This window comes from Saccostrea cucullata, unplaced genomic scaffold (assembly GCF_032062105.1).
Source record: "Saccostrea cucullata isolate Sc308-1 unplaced genomic scaffold, CSIRO_AGI_Scuc_v1 ctg1201, whole genome shotgun sequence".
In the NCBI taxonomy this organism is placed as follows: Eukaryota; Metazoa; Mollusca; class Bivalvia; order Ostreida; family Ostreidae; genus Saccostrea; species Saccostrea cuccullata.
In genome coordinates this window covers 186460-214388 of record NW_026932430.1, presented here as the reverse complement: position 1 = coordinate 214388, position 27929 = coordinate 186460, and the positions used below count along the sequence as shown (strand labels likewise).

The 27929-nt window shown below is 34.3% G+C and overlaps 1 protein-coding gene and 1 long non-coding RNA gene across 2 annotated transcripts; both read right to left on the bottom strand.

Annotated features, from left to right (window-relative positions):
• Nucleotides 1-242: 242 nt before the first annotated feature.
• Nucleotides 243-16348, bottom strand: LOC134235096 (transcription elongation factor B polypeptide 3-like). The gene is made up of 9 exons (XM_062717186.1): nt 16251-16348; nt 14898-14954; nt 13013-14692; nt 4793-5021; nt 4342-4442; nt 3908-4009; nt 3295-3373; nt 2478-2648; nt 243-2198 (listed from the first exon to the last, which is right to left on the bottom strand). Exons 1-9 carry the CDS (start codon nt 16320-16322, stop codon nt 2134-2136), a joined length of 2556 nt encoding a protein of 851 aa, XP_062573170.1. The 5' UTR covers nt 16323-16348; the 3' UTR covers nt 243-2133.
• LOC134235098 (uncharacterized) lies at nt 7839-11556 on the bottom strand. The gene is made up of 3 exons (XR_009985330.1): nt 11418-11556; nt 11144-11299; nt 7839-9736 (listed from the first exon to the last, which is right to left on the bottom strand). It is a non-coding gene; the product is annotated as an uncharacterized LOC134235098 (long non-coding RNA).
• Nucleotides 16349-27929: the final 11581 nt, after the last annotated feature.

Sequence of the window (27929 nt, the reverse complement as noted above, 5' to 3'; positions counted from 1 at the left end):
TGGGTGAAATAAATTCCATATCCAACAATAAAACAATTTTTCTGATTATTACATTTCTCTTTATGTTACTGTTGTAGACTGTAATGTCAAACTAAGCTGAGAGGTTGTGAGACATCTAAGTAAGTGATTAAAAGATGGGATAGAAGATTGTCCATAAATCTGAGTACACTATATTACGGATGTTAAAAAGTAGTATTCGACACCTCTGTGTGTGAATTATATTCACAAAAATGATACATTCATAAGGTTTAAAAAACTTTAAATTTATTGTGCATCAACAATAAAACTTTCATAACTTCATACTATAAAATTCAATCCCTCACCACAGTCAATACATGGCTATCTTCAAAATCAACTCATGTACATGTACATGTACATAAGCAAATATATATATAGGAAAATAATCCAAGCATTGTACATGCACCAGCAATTGAAGTATTTAGTGTTTTACCTTATTTGATAAGAATACTACTTTGGGGGAAAAATCCCAGTAAACATTAATTTTATCTTGAAAAAAATGATTTAGCATATAAACAAACAAAAAATAAACATGACAAAAGAGAAAATCAACAAATAAATTAAGCTACAAATGCATATATTACATTTTTAACTTGTGAAAATCAACAAATTGAAATATGCTGCTAAAAAATAAATTACACTATGAATATATTAATTTTAACTTGCACTGTCCTTTTCAGACTACAATGATAACTAAATACACTCAAAAAAGAGCAAATCTGGTTTCAAATCATACATGTGCTCTTATCTGAACTAATATACTTGTCATTCTGAGCAAAAAATGATCTATATGTACTCTTTGTGACCGTAGGTTTCTCTGAATTATTTTGGTTAAACCTGCATGTTAAACATGTATAAAACTATAATATTTACAGCTGTTTAATTTTTTCTCAATTTTTAGCTCAACTAAAATTCAAAATTATGAAAAATATTCTCAAAATAATTTGTACACATATGTGGTTTTATAATACCTTCAATATGAAGGATTTTTTTTTGTAAACTCATCTAAACCTTCAACTTTGTTTATGATACTGTTTATACATGTAATTTAGACCTTCAGTTTTGTTTTTAACCTTCAGAGTCATAAAGTGATGGTATTTTTCTTAGAAGTTCTCTAGACTTCTCTTGTTTGGTCCGATTCATGTCACTCTATGATACTGAGTGTTTTAAAATGCAAGACTGCTCCATTTTTATAATCTCTTAAATCTTCACTTTTTTCTTTGGAGTTTTAAATTGCTAAGTTTTATGCTACATGTTGGTCAGATGTCAATAGCAGGCATGTATAAAATGTAAGCTGTAAATTTCAAACTTCTGCATTACATACAGAATTATGAATTAGGATGGACAAAAAGATTAATGGACAATAATAAACAAGATGATACAGTTTTCTAATTTAAAAAAAGAAGATATTTTGGTTTTGATTTTGTAAACCATTGTGACTGAGGAGACTTTAATTGTAGTGTACATCATCTAACAGTGTAGCCACATAAATATAAAGACTCTAGTCTCAAGTTACAAGCACTTAAGGAATCTGTCAATGCCAAATCCCATTAAATAAGCATGCAAGAGCACTTCAACTATCTTCTGTCTTCATTTCGAGATTCCGACTGTTAAAAAGAATTAAAGTCCTACTCTGCAGTATATGAGTGGGACTATGAATACACTCTATGTACAGATAAATTAACTCAAATACATGTTCAGAAAATGTGATTCCTTAGGATCACAATTAAAATAATCCTTTTATCCTGATTTGTAGCCAATATAAAAAGACTTTATACTGATGATACATCAGAAAATTAACACATTACATAAATAATTACAGGTACATACATTTACATTAATTTGCAATTTTGTACACAATCCATATTTTAGTCAAGAAACTTTGTACAGCAATTCCTTTCTTTATGAAGAAGTCAATAACACTTCAAAAACATCAATATATTGTTTCGAATTCAAAGTACTTGCAACAAGTGGTTGTAATTTTAATTAGCACCAATAAAAACAAAGTCCCAGAAAACTACATTTACAAATTCTTAAAAATATCTTTGATAGATTGTTCATCTCTTATTTTATGGCTTAATTCCTCCCTGTGAATATTAACCTGTCTTGGATGTTTTATCTCCGCATTTTCTTTATCATCATCATGGTTTTCTGCATCATCGGAGCTTTCTGTCTTACAGCTGAAAATACACGTAAATGTAACAGGAAAAATGAAACTACTTCTTTCCATTAGATACAAGTTTTGACATACAAAGTTACAAACTAGTTCCCAAGTAGTATTTAAAAGAAACATATATGAAGTGATTTTGGCTTCTAATGTGTAATATAAGTTCCTAAATGTCATAAAACATTTTCTGGGGGCTCAGTGCCTTTAAATTGACTTGACTTAATCCCTAGTCCCTTGATGACCTTAAAGACCTACCATTAAAACAAGGCCAAAAAAAAAGAAGAATTAATACCCTTTTCCTCCTTTTCTTTCCTGCCAATAGCAATAGGGTCCATGAGATGTGCAAACTTTTTGGATCTTTCTCCAGATGATGGACCGGCAGTTCCGTACTTTAGTTGCTGTCTGCGAACCTCGCGCGGCGGTTTGACATAGCTATCTACATAGGCGAGTTTAGCTGTCCTCTCTACAAATTAGATTGAAAAAGATTCATATAAATTAATGATAATTCACTTGGTACTAAAACAATGTATACACAACACCCAATTTTAAATCAGTCATTTTTCAGTAGCCAATTGAATGTAATTTGATCTATTAAATATTTATTGTTAACCATTTTAAACTTGAGATGAACATACAAAAAAACTTGGCAAATATAACATGCACAGTGTTTTTCCTTTTATTAAAGTAAAAGTTTAAAGATCAATTGTTACAGGTTACGGGTTGATGTTTATGAACAAAATCTCTGTCCACCTTAAATTTCTAAGAGGCATTTTTTATCAATTGTAGCGGTCAATTTGGACATTAGCCAGTTCTTAGAGAAAACACTGCATACTGTGTATGATTCAGTGCTAAACCTGGTACTGTTAAATTCTTAAAATAAGGTCATTTTTACACATTATAAGATTAAATTGGGTTCTGAAAAAGTAAGCACATTTTCATACTTCCAGCAATTCTGCATTTGAAGTTACTGCTTTTGTTGATGAAAATCAAATTGAATGTAAGAAATTAAAAAAGAAAAAAAAAACCCACAATTTTCAATCAGAGCATGAAAACCTGTCCATTACAATCCTGATAAACACAACATATATACTAGTATGTATACTATTTACCTGGTGCTGCCTTAGCCATAGATTGTGATATGTTGTCCTTAATCATCTTAAACTTCCTCTCCTTCTCATCAAATTTCCTCTGAAAAGACATTTCCAAAAAATTTAACTTGCAATTCAGATCAATGACTACCATACAATCTATACAAATAAAAACTGATAACTGGCAAGTTTAGTAATCTGATCATTTTATGATGTGATAAAAAACCCTGAACAGTAAAGAAACTGTCGACTCATAAGTAAATACTAGACAAGATATCAGACCCTTCTCCAACAATCTTTTCACATTTTAACTGACATTATTTGGATCAGGTCCTGTATCCCTGGAATTTAAAGCTTAAAAGATGGCAAAATGGGGAAATATTGATATCATATGTTTCTGTAAAATAAAATTGTAATCATACCCTCTCATTTATAATAATCTGAAACTTCAAGATTTCTGACTAAAAGCACTGAAAATTTTTGTGTGTACCCCTGCTCAACTTTGTCATTCATAATAAGATATCTAAAAAAAATGCTCTCACTACTGAGAACCATTAAGAGCAACAGGCAGTCTATTTTACAGAGCTTTAAGTCATAGTTATATCAGTGATCAGTGTTTCAGGATTTAATGTACCAGGTATAGTTCCCGGTACGTCTCAAACTCGTCAGGCTTGGAGTCACGGAATTCTCGCTCACAGTGTAGCTTCCACAGATCATCACTCTCCTCCAAGAAATGCTGAAAAGACAAAGAACACTCACAGTTCTGCTGTAATGTCTACAATGGTGTAGAAATAAATATAATTTAAATGCCGAGTTCTACCAGAATTTTATTCTGAATTTCAGAGTATACTTTACACAGGGTACAAGTAATTTGGCCCTGTTTCCACTGGTATATTATTTCACTCTTTTTTAAATTCACCCAATTGCAGTTGTATTTTTTAAATAAATACAGGTATACTGTTTAATTCGTCATGTTTTGAATTCACCTGCTGAACATATGGCAAGAGAATGACAATAAAGCATTTTTTTCAGTATATAGATTATAGTAACCAGAACTAAATTACTCACAGGGTTGAAGTCTTCTATCCTATACAGCTGGGCTGGGGTACATTTTTTAAGCACTGGTTCAAGTATGTAGAATGGCACAGAACTTCCAACAGCTTCAATACCTGGGAAAAAAATACTTACGTGATATTGTTTATTAATCAGATTAAATTAATACTTTAGGGTTTATTCTAAGTCCATACATATAAGAAGTAACCCCACAACTAAGTTCATGAATCAGCAATACATAAGTTTCAAAATGCTTAAAATGAATCCACATATTGTACTTTAATCTGAAAACATGGTGGTTTTCATAATAAATATTTTTGTTCAAGGTGACAGTTTTATTTGCATCCATTCAATAAAGTTGAATAAACTTGTTAAAACCTTCACTTTGAGATAAAAAAAATTACAGGTATGTAAACTCAGAAATTTCTCTTTTTTCTTCAAACTTGACAAGTTTTACAACACTTACTATCGATGTAGTTCATAAGAAGATTAATGCAGATTTCCTGAAGTGAGTAAACCTTCGGGACAGCATTATTCCTCTTTCCTGAGTACACCTGGGTCTTGGCGTAACTTTTCTGTCCAATCAGAGAGTCGTCAAACTGAGCAGTCGCGGACGGAACCTCCTCAAAGTTGCGGTAAGTGGCTGTGACATTATTACGAACGAGGCCAGCAAGGTCTCTTTCAGAAAGCTTCAGCTAAAATATTGTAACGATTTTGACTGTGTATATATTTGAAATGTGTGTTTATCTACATTGAAATATGTTGTGGTTTTAATTTATTCCGACCGGAAGATTCATTCATTATTATTGTATGTTTATATTACATTTAAACATGTTGTACATCATTGTTTTACCTTATTTATAAGTCATTCTGTCATTTCACATGTTTACTTTCATTTTCCATTACTTCCGGTCGCGGGAAATTATGTACAAGTCTTACCTAGAATGTGTCGCGATTTCGCGGTTTATAACGTCACGTTGGGTCGTGCGACGTCACTTTGTGTTAACGTTTAGTTTTAGAAGAGTTGGGATTTTCAGATGTTAGTAGACGGACGTAAAAATATTTTAAGAGTTATTTTGAAGTGTCAGCCCTTGTGGATTTATATTACCTATTTTGTGGTCGCTACCAGACTATTTGTGAAATGTCCAGGTAATTTAATTGGAATTTGTGATAATTTATTTAATTGTATTTAGGAAATTTCGTATTAGAAATTTACTTTAACTTTATCTGAAATTTGGGGAATTATTTGAATCTAGCAAGTGACGTTGTACGCGTGTGACCATATTTTTGAAATATAAATTGTTGTTAATTTATTGACTATCATTATTAAAGTTTGGAATAACAGAATATAATTTTTGAAAACTTTATTATCTTTGAGTTTATTTCTTTAGTAAAAGACCGCTACCAGGTTTATTCATAATTTCGCTACCAGAAATTATAAGACCAGATATTAGCCGCGACCAGGCATATACATTACAAATACCAATTTTCTAATAAAATAATTATTTTATCCTATCTTACGAACTCGTAACGGCGAAAACGTTACATTTTGGTGGCAGCGGTGGGATAGGATAAAATTAATTTGTGCAGGAAAATTTGTTATTCTTAATTTACACTTGCTAGATTCTCCCCAGTGAAATAAAATGGCAGAATCCCGTGATAGTAATGTAAACCCCAATGACCAGGGTGGGGGTGAACCAAGCCCTGATATGGAAACTAAAGTGAATTCTATGCAGTCCCAGATTTGTGATATCTCTACTGTGTTACAGAAACTTACAGAGACTTTAGATCGTTTGGTTGACAAAGACCATAACATGACAGACTGTAGAAGTGAGTACAGTGATTACAGAACGATTGACAGAGTGAGTGAGCCTGATGACCATAGACATACTCTGCCCAGTGACGCAAACCAGTCACGTTTTCGTTCATTCGATACGCGAACACAGGTACACCCTCATAATGTTTTAGATAGACCATCGGATTTTAATCCGTTCAGACCAAATTATGAAAATCAAAACCAGACTCGACAGACTGTCAGAGCAAAACCCGACACTTATGACGGCAGATCTAGTTGGACAGATTTTATCACTCAGTTTGAAATTGTATGTCGGTTAAATAACTGGTCCAGTGAGATTAAGGCCCTACAGTTAGCAGCTTGTTTGAGAGGCTCAGCCAGAAGTGTTCTGACTGATCTTAGACCCCATCAGCTTGAAGATTATTATGAGTTAAAATTTGTTCTCCAAACTCGCTTCGAACCAAAGAATCAAACTGAAATGTACCGCGCAGAAATGAATAGCCGGTATCGGAAAAGAGACGAAAGCCTCCCTGAATTAGCCCAAGATATAAAACGATTAGCCAGACTTGCTTATCCCACAGCCCCGGGTGAAGTTAGGGATACTTTGGCATATAAATGTTTCCGCGATGCCTTACATGACCAAGATATGGAATGGGCAATTTGTCAGAGCGCGTCCGAAAATATTGACGAAGCGTTAAACCTCGCGTTGAAATTTGAGGCTTTCAAAATAAGCAGAAATCGGAAGTACACAAATTCTCCACATTTGCGTTACCAGCAAGAGATTTGTGACCAAAGCTATAAAGACCTGTATGTAATTGGTGAAAATTCCCAGACCAATGTCTCGCGATCAGACCTCTCAAATAACAGAAATGAGACAAAGAAATGTTTCTATTGTGGGAAACCGGGTCATTTTAAAAATAAGTGTAGAAAACGCCAGTATGATCTACAATCGGGAAAATTAAACATTTCCTCCCAAAGAATGAACGACAAACCAAACTTTGCGGAGAGGTCCGAAACCTCTGAGATTATGCGTGCACGTGATTGCGCTAACGGTCCTTTAAACGACCAGAGGCTGAGCCTGTAGGTCAAGTCTCAGCCTGTGATGCTAAAACCCAAACTTGTGAACCGAATGACAATGATAGACCTAAAGAGCAAATATTTGAAATCAAAGAGGCCCGCAGTGATAGTTTATTTGTTGTTGCAAAATTGAATGATAGAAAAATAAATTGTTTGATTGATACTGGAGCCTCAGTTTCTGTGTTACATAGACGGATTTTTGATGAAATTTCGGGGAATGTGAAACCGAGTTTGAATAGAAATTGTGGGAAATTGAAAGTGGCTGATGGTGAAATGATTACCCCGGCGGGAGCCGCCCAGATGACTTTTGTTATTGATGGTAAACCCTATAGCTATAGGATGTTAGTAGCCGATATTGAGGTACCCGCGGTACTAGGATATGATTTCCTGAGGGACAATAATTGTGAAATGAAACTTGGTGAGGGTACGCTCAAGTTAAATGGTGAATCGGTTAATTGTAAACTTCACAGCCAAATTCAGACCCTATTCAAACTGTCGTTGACTGAAAATGTAGTGATACCTCCGTCAAGCGAAATGATAATTCCAACGAGAATTTTGGGTGATCAGCCATTCGGCAAAACGGCTGTTGTTACGGATATAAGTCCATCTGTGTCCAAGAAAGGAATTCTAGTCGGGAAAAGTGTTTTTGACCCAAATAAATCTGAAATACCTGTGCGTGTTGTCAATGTTTCTGATACTCCACAAACCATTTACAAAAATACGGTTGCGTCAGAGTGTGAGGTGGTTCTTGAGAGTGATGTAGTATCATTTCAAAATCAATCTTGTGATAAAATGAATGCGCATACTTTAAATAACCTTGACCTTTTAAAGGTACCAGAGGACAACGTGTCTGTTCCTGACCATATCAAAGTTGTTCTTGACTCATGTAGAGACAATTTAAGCGATGTAGAATTGAAGAAAGTGTGCAATCTTCTGCGTAACTATTCAAGTGTGTTTGCAACCTCTAAAGACGATTTAGGAGAAACAGATTGTGTTTTACATAAAATAAATACGGGTCAAGCTCGTCCCATAAAACAAGCCCCTAGACGTATACCCATAAACCAAAAAGAGGAAGTTTCGACGGAATTGAAACGAATGTTAGATGTTGGTGTTATTAAGCCCTCAAAATCTCCTTGGGCTTCCCCTATTGTCATTGTGCGCAAATCAGACGGCTCCATACGATTCTGTGTCGATTACCGTAAAGTCAATGAAGTCACAATAAAAGACTCTTATCCTCTGCCCAGAATCAATGACTCCCTAGATGTTTTACGCGGATCTTCGTGGTTTTCTGTACTTGATTTACAGTCAGGTTTCTGGCAGGTAAAAATGGATCCGTTGGACCAAGAGAAAACAGCTTTCGTAACAAATAGCGGACTATACGAGTTTACCAAAATGCCCTTCGGTCTTTGTAATAGTCCCGCGACTTTTGAGCGACTCATGGAGAGCGTCCTAGCTGGATTACAGTGGGAGACTTGTCTTGTTTACATCGATGATATCATCATCTTTTCTGATTCCTTTGAGACCCATTTAGATCGTCTTGGTGATGTTTTGAAACGTATAAGTCATGCTGGACTTAAGATATCTCCAAAGAAATGCAATTTGTTTCAAAGAAAGGTCAAATTTCTAGGACATATAGTGTCTGAACATGGCATCGAACCATGTCCCAGTAAAATTGAAGCAGTCAAGAACTGGCCCATACCCTCTAATGTGAAAGACCTAAGAAGCTTTCTTGGAACCATTTCATACTATCGCCGTTTTATCAAAGGATTTGCTGACATTGCGAAGGTTTTGCATAAATTGACCGAGAAAACAGCCCTGTTCAGATGGACCAAAGAATGTGATATTGCTTTTCAGCGTCTTAAATCTGCTTTAATGACAAAACCTATAATGTCCTACCCAGATATGTCCAAGTCATTTATATTAGATACTGATGCTAGTGGTACAGCTATCGGCGCTGTTTTGTCCCAGGTTCATGAAGACGGAGAACATGTTGTTGCATATTATAGCAGGTGCCTGTCCAAGCATGAGCGACAGTATTGTATTACCAGGAAAGAGCTCTTAGCTGTTGTTGAAGCGATTAAGCACTTTCATTACTATTTATTTGGAACAAAATTTCTTGTCAGGACAGACCATGGTGCTCTTAGCTGGTTACGACGTTTTAAAAATCCTGAGGGTCAGCTAGCTAGGTGGATCCAAGTTCTCGATACATACAACTTTGATATTCGGCATCGTCCTGGAAAACAACATTCTAATGCTGATGGTTTGTCTCGTCGACCATGCATTTCTTGTAAATTTTGCGAGAAACAAGAAGACAAAATCACTCATTCCAGTGAAGCTGTTGTTCATGTGTCAACCCAAACTTCCTGTCTGAACTTCGAATCAGTCGATGATCAGCATCAAGTCAATGCCATGTCTACAGTGGAAGCCAGTTTAGTTTCAGGGGAGTCTGACGATAACCTTTCTTGGTTCCAGTCCAAGTCCAATGATGAACTCTCACAAGCCCAGAGACAAGATCCTGTTTTGAAACATCTCTTCTCCCTGAAAGAAAAATACAAAGATGAGCCCCCTAAATGGCATGAAGTTTCTCACCTATCCCCAGCCCTTAAATCATATTGGTCACAGTGGAAAAGAATTGAAATTGTTAATGGTGTTTTATACAGAAGATGGGTGGATGTTGATAAAAATTCTGAAAGACTGCAACTGTTGGTACCAAAATGTTGGCAGAGTGAAATTTTAACTTTATTACATGACTCTTTACTTTCAGGTCATTTAGGCATAACCAAGACCATACACAAAATTTGGGAAAGATTCTATTGGTCCGATTATATGTCCCACACTAGAAGATGGATTGAGAAGTGCGCTGTGTGCCAAAAGCGTAAAACCCCTTCAAAACCAATTAGAGGAGCTATGGCCCAATACAATGTTGGTGCACCCCTAGAGAGAGTAGCTCTTGATATAATGGGCCCGTTGCCACAGACCCAAAAAGGACATAAATATATATTAGTCATTACTGATTATTTCACGAAATGGGCAGAAGCCTACCCTATGATAGATCAGGAAGCAAGTACTATTGCCGATTTCTTGATTGATTTCATTTGTCATTATGGTTTGCCTTTACAAATTCATTCCGACCAAGGGAGACAATTCCAGTCTAATCTTTTTAAAGAACTCTGTAAAACCCTTGGGATTGATCAAACAAGAACCTCTCCTTACCACCCTCAAAGTGATGGACTTGTAGAGAGAATAAACAGGACAATTATCGATATGCTTAGTAAAACCATTAACAAAAGTCAAAGAGATTGGGACAGAAAATTACCATTTGTGATGCTAGCATACAGGTCCTCTATTCAAGAGAGCACTAAGGAATCTCCGTGTTTTATGATGTCCGGTCGTGAACCCCTTTTACCGGTTGATTTGTTGTATGGAAAATCCCCAGACCGCAAAATAGTGTCCGATTATGTACAAGACCTTGTAACAAAATTGTGGAATGTGCATGAATGTGCTCGTGAAAATATTTTGAAAGCTAGTGACAGACAAAAGAAATATTATGACCTTAAGACCAATGACCAAACTTTTACCCTAGGGGATGGTGTTTTGTTATTTAACCCAGCGAAAATTAAGGGGAAATCACCAAAACTTATGTGTAAATGGGAGGGACCCTACACTATAGTTAGAAAAGTGTCAGATTTGATTTATGAAATTAAGACTTCTTCAAATTCCAAGTCAAAAGTTGTACATGTCAATAGATTGAAACCATATTTTGGGAGAATGAGAAAGTGGTTTGTACCGCCGAGTGATAGAAACACCCGTGCCCAGGGGACCCAAAATGCCCAATAATATATCAGACCAAAGATTGAAATGTTTATACATGTAAATTTGTGTTAATGAACTTTTGTATTTAATCAATTTTTATTTATTATTAGTGTTAATAGATATCTGGGATACCTTGCTGCTCCCTCTGAGGAACCTTTGCATCAATGTGATGACTGTGGACGGAGGTTCTTTTCCAAACACAAACTGTCTCGTCACCAGAGGAATGCCCATGGTGACAGAGTCTTCTGCTCCTTCTGTTATTATTCAGTGCCCCAAACCAGGAAATATCTACTTAAGAAACATGAGGAAAATGTACACCGTAGTAAAGATGGGAAGCCTGTCGTTGAAAATAAAAGACCAACAACCAAGATGCACTTACCAGAAACATCTGTGAAACCGCCCTCACCTGTTTATTCTGATGTTTCTTCTGTGGAGTCGCTACATCAGGAGGACCCTTTGGATCTACTCGACTTGGATTTTCCGGGGCTGTCTTTTCCTGAACTATTGTCATTTCAGGATCCCAAGACCTTTGTTCCTGAACCTGTCCATGAGTCTTTGAACACTCCTGATTGTGCTCCTGTGGAACCCGCATCCCCCGTTCCTGCAGTCACCACGCTAGAAGAGCCACTGGACCTCAGCCTACCATCTGCTGCCAGGAACAGTACCTGCTCTGACGGACCTGTAGGACTTTCCACATCTGCTGAGTTTTCCTTTTCGCCAGACAGTCCATTCTTCTACTTCAAGAACCAGTGCTTCATTGCCAAGATCACTGTTAATGCAGCTACACAGACGGACTTTTCGTGAAAAAGGATCTACATGTTTTATTTATTATACATTGTATGTATGTGTTATTGAACTCTTGTTGAACAGTTGGTAAGTTGGGTTCATGGTAACACAAATTATTCATATTTGTAAATGTTATGAAGATTGTATTTATGGATGAATTTATTAAATGTGTAAAATCATTTTTTTTATCCCCAAGATTCGAGGACGAATCTTTTGTAGTGAGGGGGTGATGTAACGATTTTGACTGTGTATATATTTGAAATGTGTGTTTATCTACATTGAAATATGTTGTGGTTTTAATTTATTCCGACCGGAAGATTCATTCATTATTATTGTATGTTTATATTACATTTAAACATGTTGTACATCATTGTTTTACCTTATTTATAAGTCATTCTGTCATTTCACATGTTTACTTTCGTTTTCCATTACTTCCGGTCGCGGGAAATTATGTACAAGTCTTACCTAGAATGTGTCGCGATTTCGCGGTTTATAACGTCACGTTAGGTCGTGCGACGTCACTTTGTGTTAACGTTTAGTTTTAGAAGTGAGTTGGGATTTTCAGATGTTAGTGGACGGACGTAAAAATATTTTAAGAGTTATTTTGAAGTGTCAGCCCTTGTGGATTTATATTACCTATTTTGTGGTCGCTACCAGACTATTTGTGAAATGTCCAGGTAATTTAATTGGAATTTGTGATAATTTATTTAATTGTATTTAGGAAATTTCGTATTAGAAATTTACTTTAACTTTATCTGAAATTTGGGGAATTATTTGAATCTAGCAAGTGACGTTGTACGCGTGTGACCATATTTTTGAAATATAAATTGTTTGTTAATTTATTGACTATCATTATTAAATTTTGGAATAACAGAATATAATTTTTGAAAACTTTATTATCTTTGAGTTTATTTCTTTAGTAAAAGACCGCTACCAGGTTTATTCATAATTTCGCTACCAGAAATTATAAGACCAGATATTAGCCGCGACCAGGCATATACATTACAAATACCAATTTTCTAATAAAATAATTATTTTATCCTATCTTACGAACTCGTAACGGCGAAAACGTTACAATATTAAATGGTTCCATGAAAAGTCTTCATTTATAAATATTAAAGACAATTGGCATGGAAAATAAAAGACTGATATAGCATTTTTAACCTGGAAAGCTGATAACAGATTATAAGTATATCTTTAACTCAGTGTTCTGACCTTTGACCCTGGAACAGGAACCTTTAGTTTCTTATTGCTCTCGGCCTCTGATGTATCACACACTAACTTCTCATTTCTGGGTTTTGGTTCTTTGGGTACTTCTCCTTTCTTTTTTATCTTAAACTTGGATTTAAGTTTTTCATAATTTGGATCAGCTTTGGGTTTTTTGACAGGGATAGCGATGCTTTCCTCAAAAGAAGCAACATCTGTGCTATTGGAGCGGGACTTTTTGGATTCTGGTTTTCCATCCTGGTCATGCTTACGTTTTCTGTTTTCTCTATCATGCTTGTGACTGCTAGATTTTGAACTCGAGTTTGACTTTGATTTATGTGATGAGTGGGAATCATCTTTCTTATTCTTTTCCTTCCTCTCTTTTTCATCAGAATCCTTCCTCTTCTTATTAGGATCTGAATGCTTCTCTTTCTTTGGATGATCTTTTCCCACTTCCCTTTCTGATCTTTCCTGGGACTTTTTGTCTGAGCTGCTAGAAGGAGGTAATGATGGAGGCCCCATGTGATATTTATTGAGGGCCTCATTTAGTAGGGCTTCATGGTCCACGTATTCATCATTAAAAAAGAACCCCCCTGGTTCCTCCTCCATCTCCGCATCCGAGCTCAGCCCGTCCCAATGACCCAACACTTTACTTTGATTCCTATCCTCCTTATCTTCCTCTGAATTCTCACTCTCACTCTCAGACAAGGTATGCTTTGACCTTTTGATGCCTGTAAAGCCTTTATCACTAGATTTACTACTGGAATGTTTTGTATTACTTATAACTTTATCACAGTTATCTGAAGATTTCTTGTCATTGTGGTTTTTAGTTTTTGAGCTACTACTACTAGAATGCTTGGCATGACTTTCTGAGTGACCACTGTGTGAATGCCTGCTGTGACTCCTGTCCTTACCTCCAGACTCACTATTGGAATGCCTACTCCCAGACTTTCTACTTTCACTTTTATGGCTTGAAGAATGTTTATGATCAGAGTGTTTAATACTGTCTTTACTAGATCTGCTGCTTTCAGAGTGCTTAGTCACGGAGTGTTGACTTTCCTTTTTACTACTAGGTTGACTCTCTTTCATCTTGGAATGAGATCTATGACTCTTGTGATTTTCCACACTCTTGTCACTTTTTATATTAGAGTGTTCAGTATGAGATTTTGAGCTCCTCTCACTCTTTGATTGTTTATGATCATTGCTAGAAGACTTTTTGCCATCTCCAGATGATGAACTTTTTCTATTTTCCTCGTTCTTCTTTTCCTCCTTTCTGACTTTTTCTCGGTTTGATGAATGTCGACTATCTTTAGAACTATGCCTGTTTTCTGACTCTTGGTGTTTTTCTTCTTTAGCCTTGCTGTGTGAGGAGGGTTGATGGGATGAATGTCTATCTGTTCTGTGTTTTTTGATGTCTTTGCTTCGACTTTTCTCCTGAGGTGATCTTACCTCTTCCTTTATTGGGCTATCATCCCTCTCTATGTGATTGTGCTCCGGGCTTTCTCCATTATTTTCCACCTCAGGACTGGAGTGAGACTTTTCGGTGTGATCATTTTTTTCCTCCTCTTCTTCCTGGGACTGTACACGAGCCACCATGGCCTTCCATTCTGTCACAATGTCCTTAGCAAGAATCCCCAAGTCCCCACCTTTTTTTCTGAGTCCATTAACAACTTTTCCAATTTTTGTTTTCTGTTCAACATTGATAAAAGAAATTTGTTTTCATTTCAGCATCTTAAAATGAAGATTTTAGATTTTAATCCTTATTCAAATATAGGTACATGCATGTACTATTTAAAAGCAAATTCAGAGAAATAAAATTGTTAAGTAATATAAAACCTTGAATGAAATCTCAAAATATATACATCTAATAAAGACATTGTTTGGTGCTACAAACCTGCAGGATATCCACTGTGATAGGAATGTCTGCTATCTTAAACAGTGTTTCTTGTAACTGTAAGTAGAACAATATTGTCATAAAGGTATCAGACAAATAAGTCACAAAGAATGTCTTCAGCATGACCCAGTCAATAGGAAGCCATTAATCCTTCATTTCTAATCATTTGATTTTCAATAGCATTTTTTGGTATGGCTTGATTACTTGTGAATTTTTAAAAACTATACATTTTTCTTGATCTGAACTCAACTTTACTAGACCTGACCTAATATCAGAATATGCAAATAATTATCACCAGTACTAAAATATTAATTTGAATAAAAAAGTTGCCAAATACTGACATAGTGAATATAGTTAATTAGTCAGTTTATGAAGTGCAAAAAAATATCTGTAGTCCTTATTTTGCTATGCAGTGAAATCTTGGATGTAAAGTCTCAACTTTTATATCTTTACATCTTTGACAACTGGATATTTCCAATAGTCTTGCTTGTGTTTAGATACCATTGTCTATCTGTACATATTCAGATATTGTCAGGTATGAGCACAAGGAACAATTTTCATTTCAGGCCATTATAAAAATACCTAAAAGTTAACATAAATTAACCTAACAAAGGGTATCCAACTCTTCCTTTTATATCTACATAAAAGCTCAATAGAATGATGTGTAAGAACAGAGGAAATTCCGAATAAAATCTGTACATATGTCAGGCAAATTCTCCTGTGCAACATTCCCAGAATTCCTTCACTACCAGGGTTCCATGCGAAATTATTACAAAACATACAAAAGAACAAAAATGATTGTTCTTTACCTCAATATGTTAATACTTTTCTTTATTTGCAGAGAGATTAAATGAAACAAAAAATATTTTCATGTACTCTACAAAGTTGCAATATTGCACAAGACCTGTAGACTTGTTCAACCACTCGACTGTCTCCGTAAATTTCAACGTCATGTGACGTCACAGGCTAGACTGTGTCTCAGCGGTTTGACGTTTGAAAAGGCAGATCAACGATACAACTGTAAGCTGTGTATAGGACTGCACTTGCCCAAACAGACACACCTTAAAAAACATATTCTTCTTACACTAATTTCCAGTGCCTGAGATCTAACCAATGAAGTCAACCATATATAGCTTATCATTACAGACAGATCTTGTCCAAATACTATTTCTACCTACGTAGCTTTTAATAGCTACAGCTCACTAGTAGAATTTATGCTTTCTAATTGCTTTTCATTCTTTTCACTGTATTGATAAATACGCCGACTCCCATGATCTAGCCAAGTAAAGCTATAGAAAAGTCAAAGTGCACAGTAAACGAAACCAACAGGTCATCAGTTAATTCCAGGCCTACCTTCTCTTCATCTGTGCTGTTTTGTAATCGGGACTTGTATCGAAGAACTTTACTCTCGACATCATCTGCCATCTCTGAAAAACCACCAGCTGTCACTCGTTCACCGTTCACGACACTTGCATTCTGTACCCGACCTAAAAAAAATTACCGGAAATAAGCAAACTAAGCATAATAGTCAAAATCGAAAGGATAACATTTTCCGGAAAATTGCAAAATGATCATGTTAAATCAAGCGAAATATGGTTTCTGGTTCATTTTAGTGTATTTCGTGGATTTTGGGTTCAATTCACTTCGAGATAACGCAATCGTCTCGCGTAAAAAAGCGAAAAATAGGCCTATTTATTTTGTAATTTCATCAACTTTTTCAGCACTTTTCAATATTCTTGCTAAAATTTTACACAATGGATACTGAAATAGAAAATTCTTCAATATACTCTCAAGAAAGCATCAGAACTGCAAGATCCATAACCATTTTGGTTCAAATATTTGTTTAATGAACTTTAAGTGGTTGCTAAGCAACAACGTTTTCAATTTTTTGGCTGTATACATTGTATGTTTGTTATTGTTCCTTCCTGACACTTTTTTGTACATTCCATGATATTGTAAGTAAGATATTGGCCAAAATAATGTAAAGAACATTATTGAATTAAGTTTTGACCTTGACACTTCTGTTCTTAGGGGGGTCAAGGTCATATCAGTACAGAATTCTGTTTTAAATTGCAAGTACATAACAATTATGAAATGCTGCATCATTATGGATAAATCATCTAATAGTTAACGTAAAAAATGGTGAACAACAAAATTTGCAAGCAAAGGAGTCTGGCCCCAGGATCATGAAACATCTTAAGCTTAAGTCAAAATATTTATGTTGTACTAGAATTTTGATTAATCATTAAGTCAAGTAGACAAAAATTAAAATATTTTTTTTAATATTGCTTTTCAAAGGTGTTGTTATCTGCAAAATTAGAGATTCGTTCAATAATTAATAACTTAGCCTATTATGCTGTCGAGATTGTTTACGCCACCTGAACTTGAATCAGAGCTTGCATCACTCAGAAATAAAGAGCATTTATACAAAGTGTTTATTTGTTAGGAAGTTTGCAAGTCTTTATCTGCAATATAGGTTCTAGATCACATTATGTGCACATAATCTTCATGTTAAATGATATGCCATCACTATGAACAGAAACATTTGACTTGGTCTTTAAAGGCAATAATAAATTGACAATGCATGTAATTAAAAAAAAAATGTCAAAAATTTGAAGAACAATTTGCAAGCATGGTTTCTTGTGTTCTAATTTCAAATAAAAAATCACAATCATAATATCAAGTAAATTAAAAAAAACAGTACTTTCCATAACTGCAACCTTGTTCCAATTTATCATGCATATTTACTAGCAAATTAAAGTGACAGTCCCACAGGTTCTGTACATTTCCTGAAAGATGTGGCTAATACAGGTTTTAAATTTTTTCTTCACTCAAAAAAAAAAAAAAAAATACAAACAAGAGGCCCATGGGCCACATCGCTCACCTGAGCACCAAGGGTAGGACTAGTATAAAATGGCTTTTTATTGTAAAGTTTAAATCCAAAAGTAGTCCCACGCCCAATCATGGATTTGCTATTTTTTAGAAAATGATTGAGAAGAAGATTTTTAAAGAATTTTCCTATATATTTCTATGTAAAACTTTGGTCGGCCATTTTGGCCCCGCTCTACCCCCCGGGGGTCATAATTTGAACAAAATTGAATCTACACTACCTGAACATGCTTCCATATAAATATGATGAATAATGGCTTTGTCATTCTTGAGAAGAAGATTTTTAAAGAATTTTCCTATATATTTCTATGTAAAACACTGGTCGGCCATTTTGGCCCCGCCCTACCCCCGGGGGTCATGATTTGAACAAATTTGAATCTACACTTCCTGAGCATGCTTCCATATAAATATGATGAATTATGGCTTTGTCATTCTTGAGAAGAAGATTTTTAAAGAATTTTCCTATATATTTCTATGTAAAACTTTGGTCGGCCATTTTGGCCCCGCCCTACCCCCAGGGGTCATGATTTGAACAAACTTGAATCTACACTACCTGAGCATGTTTCCATATAAATATGATGAATTATGGCTTTGTCATTCTTGAGAAGAAGATTTATAAAGAATTTTCCTATATATTTCTATGTAAAACTTTGGTCGGCCATTTTGGCCCCGCTCTACCCCCGGGGGTCATGATTTGAACAAACTTGAATCTACACTACCTGAGCATGTTTCCCCATAAGTTTCATCTTTCCTGGGACAGTGGTTCTTGAGAAGAAGATTTTAAAAATATACCACCAAATTTTCACTTTTTCTGAATTATTTCCCCTTGAATAAGGGCGTGGCCCTTCATTTGAACAAACTTGAATTCCCTTCACCCAAGGATACTTTGTGGCAAGTTTGGTTGAAATTGGCCCAGCGGTTCTTGAGAAGAAGTCGAAAATGTGAAAAGTTTACAGACAGACAGACGGACAGACAGACGGACAGACGGACGCCGGACAAAATGTGATCAGAAAAGCTCACTTGAGCCTTCGGCTCAGGTGAGCTAAAAAGTCTGTCTGAAAATACATAGCAGTAAACTACAACTTGTACACAATCTTTTTATTACTTACAAAAAACAAATACATTTTCTTGATGCCATTAAAAGAACCTTTTCTTTCATAGATTTCATCTAACAAGAAAAAATAAACTAACTGATTTCATTACAAGATTTTTTCTTTTGACAGAGTTTAAGGGGTACAATAAAGACTTGACTTGTCATCTTGGAGGGGAAAAACAATAATGGATGGCAATAGCAATATTTACTGTTTACTGTTTTAAAAGTCAATAAGTTGAAAATCTGATGGGTTTTTTTTCCTCACGAATATACATATCCAGAAATATTGCAAGCTGAATTCCATATCAAACTGATTTAATCTTCCACAAAATGTTGAAGACCAGGGGCTCGTTTCACAAAGCCTACTTAGGACTAAGTTCTATCTTAGGAAAGAACTTTTTCCTAAGTTCATTACTTATCCGTTTCACTAACCTCGTCTTATCTTAGGATATTCCTAAGTTATGTCGTAACTTTAGGACAGGTTAATCGATGACTTAGGAAGAAACTTAATATTACGGCTGCATATCCAAGATTTCTTATGGAGAGAAAGAATGTGTTTGGGGAGAGAAATTCCAATGGACGACTAGTATATGGATGGTTGTGTTCTCTCCATGTTAAAACTGCAACTTAGCTTAGAATTACTCAGATTTCAATAACTGGCAAACGTGTGTCAAAATTAGTCCAAGGTATATAAAAATGTCTGTTCACAAAACTGAAGCTGGCGAAATAGATGTACACATGCTGGAATAATTCCCCATTATTTGAAGAGCTCGCCTTTGTAAACAAAAAAAAAAAATAGCATACGATTTGATCCATTATTAGACATGCATGTATACAGTATTATTATGTTTTTATCTACATGTACATGTATATTTATTTATATTACTAATATTTTAATCGATATTTAATTCGAATTTTTAAAAATGATAATTTAGATAAATGGAAACACTTGTTCATGCACTTTCTATAAATGCAGGATTCTTGATGAATCCCCAACAAAGCTCCGGATAATATAGATGTTACTCTCAAGAATAGTTGCATCTTATCTCCTCTATGAAGTATTTATTGAGGGGACACAAGCATAACGCAGTTTTGTTAACTATTGTATTCTATACATCGGTAAAATTAACCCCCCTCCTGTGCTCCTCCAGTTCCTACAGCCATGAAATTACAACCAGTTTTCCCCTCCGCTTAATACAATATATAGCTATATATATGTATGAGGTTTCAATAGATTTCCCTTTTTTTACTTCTTTTAGTATTTTCGTATCTGTAGTCGCGAATTTGGATTTTTTTTCTGGCATGCATTCTGATTTTATATACATGAGAAAGCTTTACACAGAACTAACGTGGAGTGGTCATTGGCAAAGAACTTTTTTTTTTTTTTTACAAAATGCCCTCACATGTGTTCGCTACGTAGCAATCATTTTTAAATTTCATTTACAAATAGATACCTTATAAAGAGCAAAATAAAGTAAACGTATAACGCGTAGAACAAATTTTAAAAAATACAAATATCGTGTTCCCGGAAGGGAAGAGGGCTTGAAAGGGTGTGTCTGTGAATGCTTAGTTCTGGCAGCAAACTTCGAAAAGTTAAAACATACTTCTGTCAAATTCCTTTGATAGTGGGGGTAAACCCTAGTCCTCCCGCCCCTCCCTTTTTTGAAGCTAAAAATATAAAACATACTGATCTACTGAGAGTTGTAAATAGAGCGGAGAAGTTATACCCCCCGCTCGAAAAGCGGGAGGGTATATAGTAATCGGTATGTCCGTCCGTCCTCCGTCCGTCTGTACGTCCGTCCGTCAGTCTGTCTGTTACGCTTTGGGGTACAAATCTGTTATCCGCAACTCCTCTCATACCACTGAATGAAATTTGATGAAACTTTCACAGAATCTTTATTACATATTGCCATTGTGCACCTCCTATTTTACTTTTTGATCGGACACATATTTTGTGTTTCACATACCAAAACATGGACATTTTATACATATGGGAGGCGAGGGTATTATTTAGTGAGCTCATTGCTCACAGTACCTCTAGTTTCATTAAGGTACAACTTAAGAAATGACTTAGGAAAAATTTAAGATAAGATTGTTTCGTGAAACAGCTGTGACAAATCTTAAGAATTTCCTAAGTCATAACTTAGGCATATCTTAAGTTATATCTTACGACATATCTTAGGAAAGGTTTGTGAAACACGCCCCTGAACACTTTTACTTTGTGGCCACCATTCTTTCATCAACTGTCATTTCTCTGAAAGACTGGAGAAAATTCTTTGACTTGTCCAAGACATTAGTTGCTGACAAGTACAACTGATCACGCGCAGCTTCTATCCTGTAAAAAAGATTTAAATATTTTGAAACAAATTATGTGAATTTACAAATACAGTGTATAAAATTAAGGATGCTACAATTAATACATCGATATGATTTTCCTTTTAAAATTAAAATTGTATTTATTATGTGATTCAAGTAGTTAAATGATTTGGTTAAGTCAATGTATCAGGACTGAAAAATCAACAACCTCGTAGTAAACCATCATGGTTGAAATATTGAATTAAAAGAAATAGCATACCTGGCTGTCAGGGTTGTTAATAAAAAGGACACAGTGGTTCAGGGCAAAATTCCTGGGGCAAGGCTGTTTGTGTACTTGGGAGTGTTGATAAATAGCCATCCATTCAAACTATCGTAGTTAAAGGCAGAGATTTTAAGCACCGCCTTCAAAAATACCTGGTCTGGGTAGCCCTGTCAATCAAGTGTGTGAAGGTCCATCATTGGATGCTGGAACTTGATTGACAGTTACTTACTGGTCTCTGTGTATACCCTGTACACCTTGTTTGGGACTCGTGGTGACCTTCTAATTAACTTTTGATCCTTTGATGTTTACTGAACATTGTATACAGAAACTGTATTACTATGAACATTTTTAGATTGATAATATATAAATTAAATATTCCTGAATATATTTGAAAGGATTATAATATAATATACATTTTTTCAAAATTAACCTTTGGTACATAATTTTTTTTTTCAAATGAAATTTCGCTATTAATTTCAATATGCTAAATCATTATGGTAACCCTCAAGTGGAAATGTTGTTGATAAAGTTCAGAGCAGCACTAAGTGAAGTAATTAAATTTTAAAATATAATGTTTCTAATCATGGGTCACTTATATTTTCCTTTTTTAATCAGATAAGAATTTACAAGCAGTCTTTTCAGCATGTTTCATGGTGAAAAAGCTTTATTAAGGTTAGGATAAATCTAGATATTTTTTTTAGTGAAATGTACTTAACACGACTCTCTTTTTATTTAATTAATAGAGGGAATCCTGTGGATGAATAAATTTTTAAAGTCGAATTGGGTTGTTACAGGAGTTTTTTTTTCAATTAAAACATACACTCAAATCTAAAATAATCTTTGTTTTAATATTTGAATTTATAGTATTATATCATATTTTTTTAAGTGGTTAGGGGTGTTCTCAAAAAGTCAAAAATTAATCAATATAATTGAAAAACCCTTTTACTACTAATTTTAAAATTGTCTCAAAATCCTCAACACAGGTAAAGTTTGACACTTGGTGTATTTATCTGTGTATTAAATCACTTCCTGTGTATAGGGATTAAGAGACAGATGACCAGAGGTAGACTGCTAGCCCCCAAGGCATTCACACCTGTACAAAATAAGCCCCTCCCTCACCTGGAATTTACCACCCGGTAAAAAATCTCTGCCTTTAAAGCATATTTTCTCTGCTTTAAAATGTGTAAAAATTATTGTTATTACTTTAAAATATTTTTTATACAAGAATTTTCTTGCATTTATGTGTTTTTTTCTCGTTTTTATTCGTGATATCTAAACAAAGCTCAATTTTACGTGTATTTCTGTACCGAAATAGGGAAAACAAAATAAAGCTGTAAACGTAGAGAAAAGAGTCTTTCCTTTCCAACAAGCCATTACATGTCTTCTTACGCTCAGTATTTGCTTAAAGACCCAATTTTTTTACCGTACGGTTACCTAAGGAGGGGGAGTGGTCTAGGTAACAGTGGTGTTATTTACCTGGAGACCCCCAATACAAGATGTCAAAAATCTATATACACGTAGCATTACACAGGAAGTCTGTGTCTGGTGATCAGGGTCAATATTCCGTGTTTCATGTCTAAATTTGAGTGAAACTACTTGAAATAATTGAAATATTTCAATAAAAAAAAAATTTATAAATACTTTCAGTGATATATAATGAAGAAAAAAAATATATACAGAAATATCGTTTTTATATTTAAAAAAAATGACAAATTAAAGAAAAGAACACAGTGTAAAACTACAAAGTAAACATATCTTTTTAAATTAAACTTGTGTAAATATCAAAATTTTAAAAAAAATTATATAATTAAATATTCCATTCATAGGTAGGCCTATCCGTCGTGTGAACATATACAATGTACCGTACTACGATAGGAATATTGCCTACGTTCTGATCAACAATAGTGTCGAAAATATTCCCCATTTCCGGGTGTTCGTGTGTTTAATTTTTTTTTATTGTTTGCAAGATTTCTTTTATACTTTTAAGAATTGATATTTGGCTGTATATATACACTTTTTAATTTCGAATATTGGGTATTTACAGATGTAAGGAAATTTGAACTAAAAGTTACAATCTCGAAACTCCTAGCTATTTTCATTTCAGAACTTTACAACGGAACATGGTATAAATTGTATTCATATATACGTAGATAAAACATGGGATAAATGATTTTTTTATCCGTGCCGTTTGTGCTAAATATCTTTTCTTATTTATCATATTTCAATTTTAATCGGCAATTAGCGTTTCTGTGCACGGACTGGTCTAAATTCTACAGAGCAGATATCTTGGACGACATATCGCCTAAAATACAATATAGCCGTTGAGATTAAAAGCAAATATTTTATGAAGTCATGTTTTAACTACTCTCAATTGTTTTTAAAATAAAATTTTACCAAGATTCTTTTTTAACCCCCGTGTATACAAGGCGGCTACATAAAAGTGTTTGACGCGTGACCAGGCAATCGTTTTCAAAGGACATAAACTCAGACTATCGGTAGCTGACCTGTCAATCAAATCAGAAGCTATTGTTTTTTTAATGATTGACAGGCGGTAAATTATTGATCTTGAATCAGGTAGATTTTGGGGGCGTTAACATAAAATTGGGTGTTTAAAGGCAGAGATTTTTTACCGGGTGGTAAATTCCAGGTGAGGGAGGGGCTTATTTTGTACAGGTGTGAATGCCTTGGGGGCTAGCAGTCTACCTCTGGTCATCTGTCTCTTAATCCCTATACACAGGAAGTGATTTAATACACAGTGAAATACACCAAGTGTCAAACTTTACCTGTGTTGAGGATTTTGAGACAATTTTAAAATTAGTAGTAAAAGGGTTTTTTAATTATATTGATTAATTTTTGACTTTTTGAGAACACCCCTAACCACTTAAAAAAATATGATATAATACTATAAATTCAAATATTAAAACAAAGATTATTTTAGATTTGAGTGTATGTTTTAATTTAAAAAAAAACTCCTGTAACAACCCAATTCGACTTTAAAATTTATTCATCCACAGGATTCCCTCTATTAATTAAACAAAAAGAGAGTCGTGTTAAGTACATTTCACTAAAAAAAATATCTAGATTTATCCTAACCTTAATAAAGCTTTTTCACCATGAAACATGCTGAAAAGACTGCTTGTAAATTCTTATCTGATTAAAAAAGGAAAATATAAGTGACCCATGATTAGAAACATTATATTTTAAAATTTAATTACTTCACTTAGTGCTGCTCTGAACTTTATCAACAACATTTCCACTTGAGGGTTACCATAATGATTTAGCATATTGAAATTAATAGCGAAATTTCATTTGAAAAAAAAAATTATGTACCAAAGGTTAATTTTGAAAAAATGTATATTATATTATAATCCTTTCAAATATATTCAGGAATATTTAATTTATATATTATCAATCTAAAAATGTTCATAGTAATACAGTTTCTGTATACAATGTTCAGTAAACATCAAAGGATCAAAAGTTAATTAGAAGGTCACCACGAGTCCCAAACAAGGTGTACAGGGTATACACAGGGATCAGTAAGTAAATGTCAATCAAGTTCCAGCATCCAATGATGGACCTTCACACACTTGATTGACAGGGCTACCCAGACCAGGTATTTTTGAAGGCGGTGCTTAAAATCTCTGCTTTTAAGAAGATATCATAATTTCTTTATTTAACTAACCAGGAAAAAATTGTCAATCGTCGGGAAAATCGGCATTGCTTTGGAAAATTACGCGATTTTCAAAAAGTCATGTTTGTCTTCAAAACGCAAAATCTACTCAATACCGACGGTAATTCATAAACTTTTTAGATAGTTTAAAAGTAGAGAAAATTTCCAAAAAGATGATATAATGTTTATATACCTTTATGCTATCATAAAATAATCTATACGGAGATCTTATTTTCGCGAAGTCGCGTTTTAACGCGCCCACGGTCAAATTGACCGATACGGAAGTGAAGGGGTTAATTTGCAACTGTTAAATTCTGATTCATGCTTGATCTTTCATTTCTCTACTACGTCAGAAAGCAGGTTATTTTATTTTTTAAAAGTAACAGAAAAAAAAAAACATTTAAAAGGAGGCATCCTTATAAATATTTATGGACACACTGGGTACTCAGTTTAAACTTAAGGTACCCCGATCCTCAGGTTCTGAAAATCAGGCATTGACTAATTGAAAATGCTCACAAAAATGTCTCTGAATTCTTAGAGTAACGTGTGTTTACCCACGATAATTCTTCTAACTTCATCTTTAAAGTTAATCATATTATTTATGGAACATTAGTAAATCTCAAATTAATTTTCAGAAAATGCGAATAACAACACCTACTATGAATTTTCCAATTCAAATTTGATCAACAAACACATTTTACAAATCAAAATCATAGGTATCGAGGCTTTTCGAGGAAAATTGCATATTTTTTTTTTTACATATAAGGTACTTAAGTTTCTTCTATTTACTTCGATTATTTTACAATGCATAGTGGAATGATATTTGGAAGATGGAACGGTTCAGACCTCAGTTTAAGCTGAAATCAATATATGATGTTCTTCCCAGCCTAACTAATCTGGTAACATGGGGAGTGATAGATGATCCAAAGTATGTCCTCTGTGGTAAACTAGCAAACTTGGAGCACATATTATCAGCTTACTCAGAGGCTTTAAGAGATGGAAGATACACTTGTAGACATAATGCCCGGTAGATTCCTAGCCGTATAGCTGACACCTTGGAGAAAGGTATCAAAAAAGCCAAAGAAGAACACAGAGGGACTGAGATTTGTTACTTCTAGGAAAGAGTAGTATTTCCATTTGAAATAATATCTACAAACCAGAGGCCAATCAATCAATTTCAAGTCTAAGTTTAAGCATCCATTTTAGTGATATTTTTGAAAGTTTTTCACTGTTTTGGAACCTTTTACGCAAGCACACTTGCAGTTTCATCTCAACGTAACTAGTCAGTCCGCGGGCTGAGGCAATGGTGCAAATAATTTTCTGTTTTGAGACAGATCTTAATCCTAAGATGCTAGTGGTTTTTCCATACGGCTCCGGAGCATTATATTGTTGACACAGACTGAAAGGTCCTTGTTACAATTAAACATTCAAATTGATCTAGTGCTCTTCTGCTTGGCGATAAGGTTTGTTAAGTGATACACCAGAACCCACTCTTTATGTTGTTGTTTAATGTATAAGTAAAGGAGGGTACTGTAACCCATGGAACTGCTGAACCAGAGAAATATGTACCAATATGTTCACAACACTACAGGGATGACCATCACAGAATGCTTGAGTATTGAAAGAGTACTACTGGGTAAGGATACAGGGCTAGAAATAAATTGTGAGATGAAAGGAAATATCAAGAAAAAGAGAAAGGAGATTTACTGAATAATATGAACCTATTGTTAGATCCTAATGGTGTTGGAAAAAGGTAGGAGATTTTTTTTTACGCGTTATCAAACATTTTTTTAATTCTGTGATACAAATACGAATTTTATCAAACATAGCATTGTAGCTACTTACTTTGAAAAAATTGCGCACTTTGAAAAAAAAAATGCAAAGTACCTTAAAATTGGGACAAAATCAACGCATGTTGAATTTTTTTTCAAAGTGTATTAAGAGTGTACATCAACATTTTTTAACATGGAGACACTCAACGCACTTACGAAAACCGTTGGTAAAAAAACAAACCCCTTAAAATCATTAAAACATCTATAAAAGATATCTTATACTTGTATTTTGTGAGGTGACGTCTATGGCATGCCAAATTCACAAAAATGAGATAAACCTAGTTTCACAATTGATAAACTAGGTTTATCGACTGTAAACTATAGTTTACAAACCGTAAACTATAGCTAACGATTCGTTAAGTATAGTTTTCATCTGTAAAACTATATTTAACGGTTGTTAACTATAGTTTACGAATGATAATCTAAGTTTAACTGTCTGTAATAAGCGTTAACAATAGATGTTGTTGATAAACATAGATTCACGTTTGTAAACAATAGTTTACAATCGTAAACTATAGTTAAGAGTTGTTAATCATAGTTTCACAAATCGTGAAACTATATTTATCAGATCGTTAACTATAGTTAACGGTTTGTAAACTATAGTTTACAAATCGTGAATCTGTATATATCAGATAATGTATGTTTTGCTATCGCAAATGATTGTTTTCAGTGTTAAGTATAGTTTACGGTTGTGAGACATAGATTATCGCGTTAACTATGGTTTACGGATGTAAAATATATATCAACGTTGTTAACTATAGTTTACAGTCCGTAAACTATAGTTTACAACCGATAAACCTAGTTTAACAACTGTGAAACTATGTTTATCTCATTTTTGTGAATTTGGCGTGCCATAGACGTCATCACAAAAAAGGTTTTCGACCTGGTTCAAAAAATTATTTGACATACCTAAAATCTGCAAGAATATTGAACGTTTAAGTACGATATTAACGCACATTGAAAAGAAATA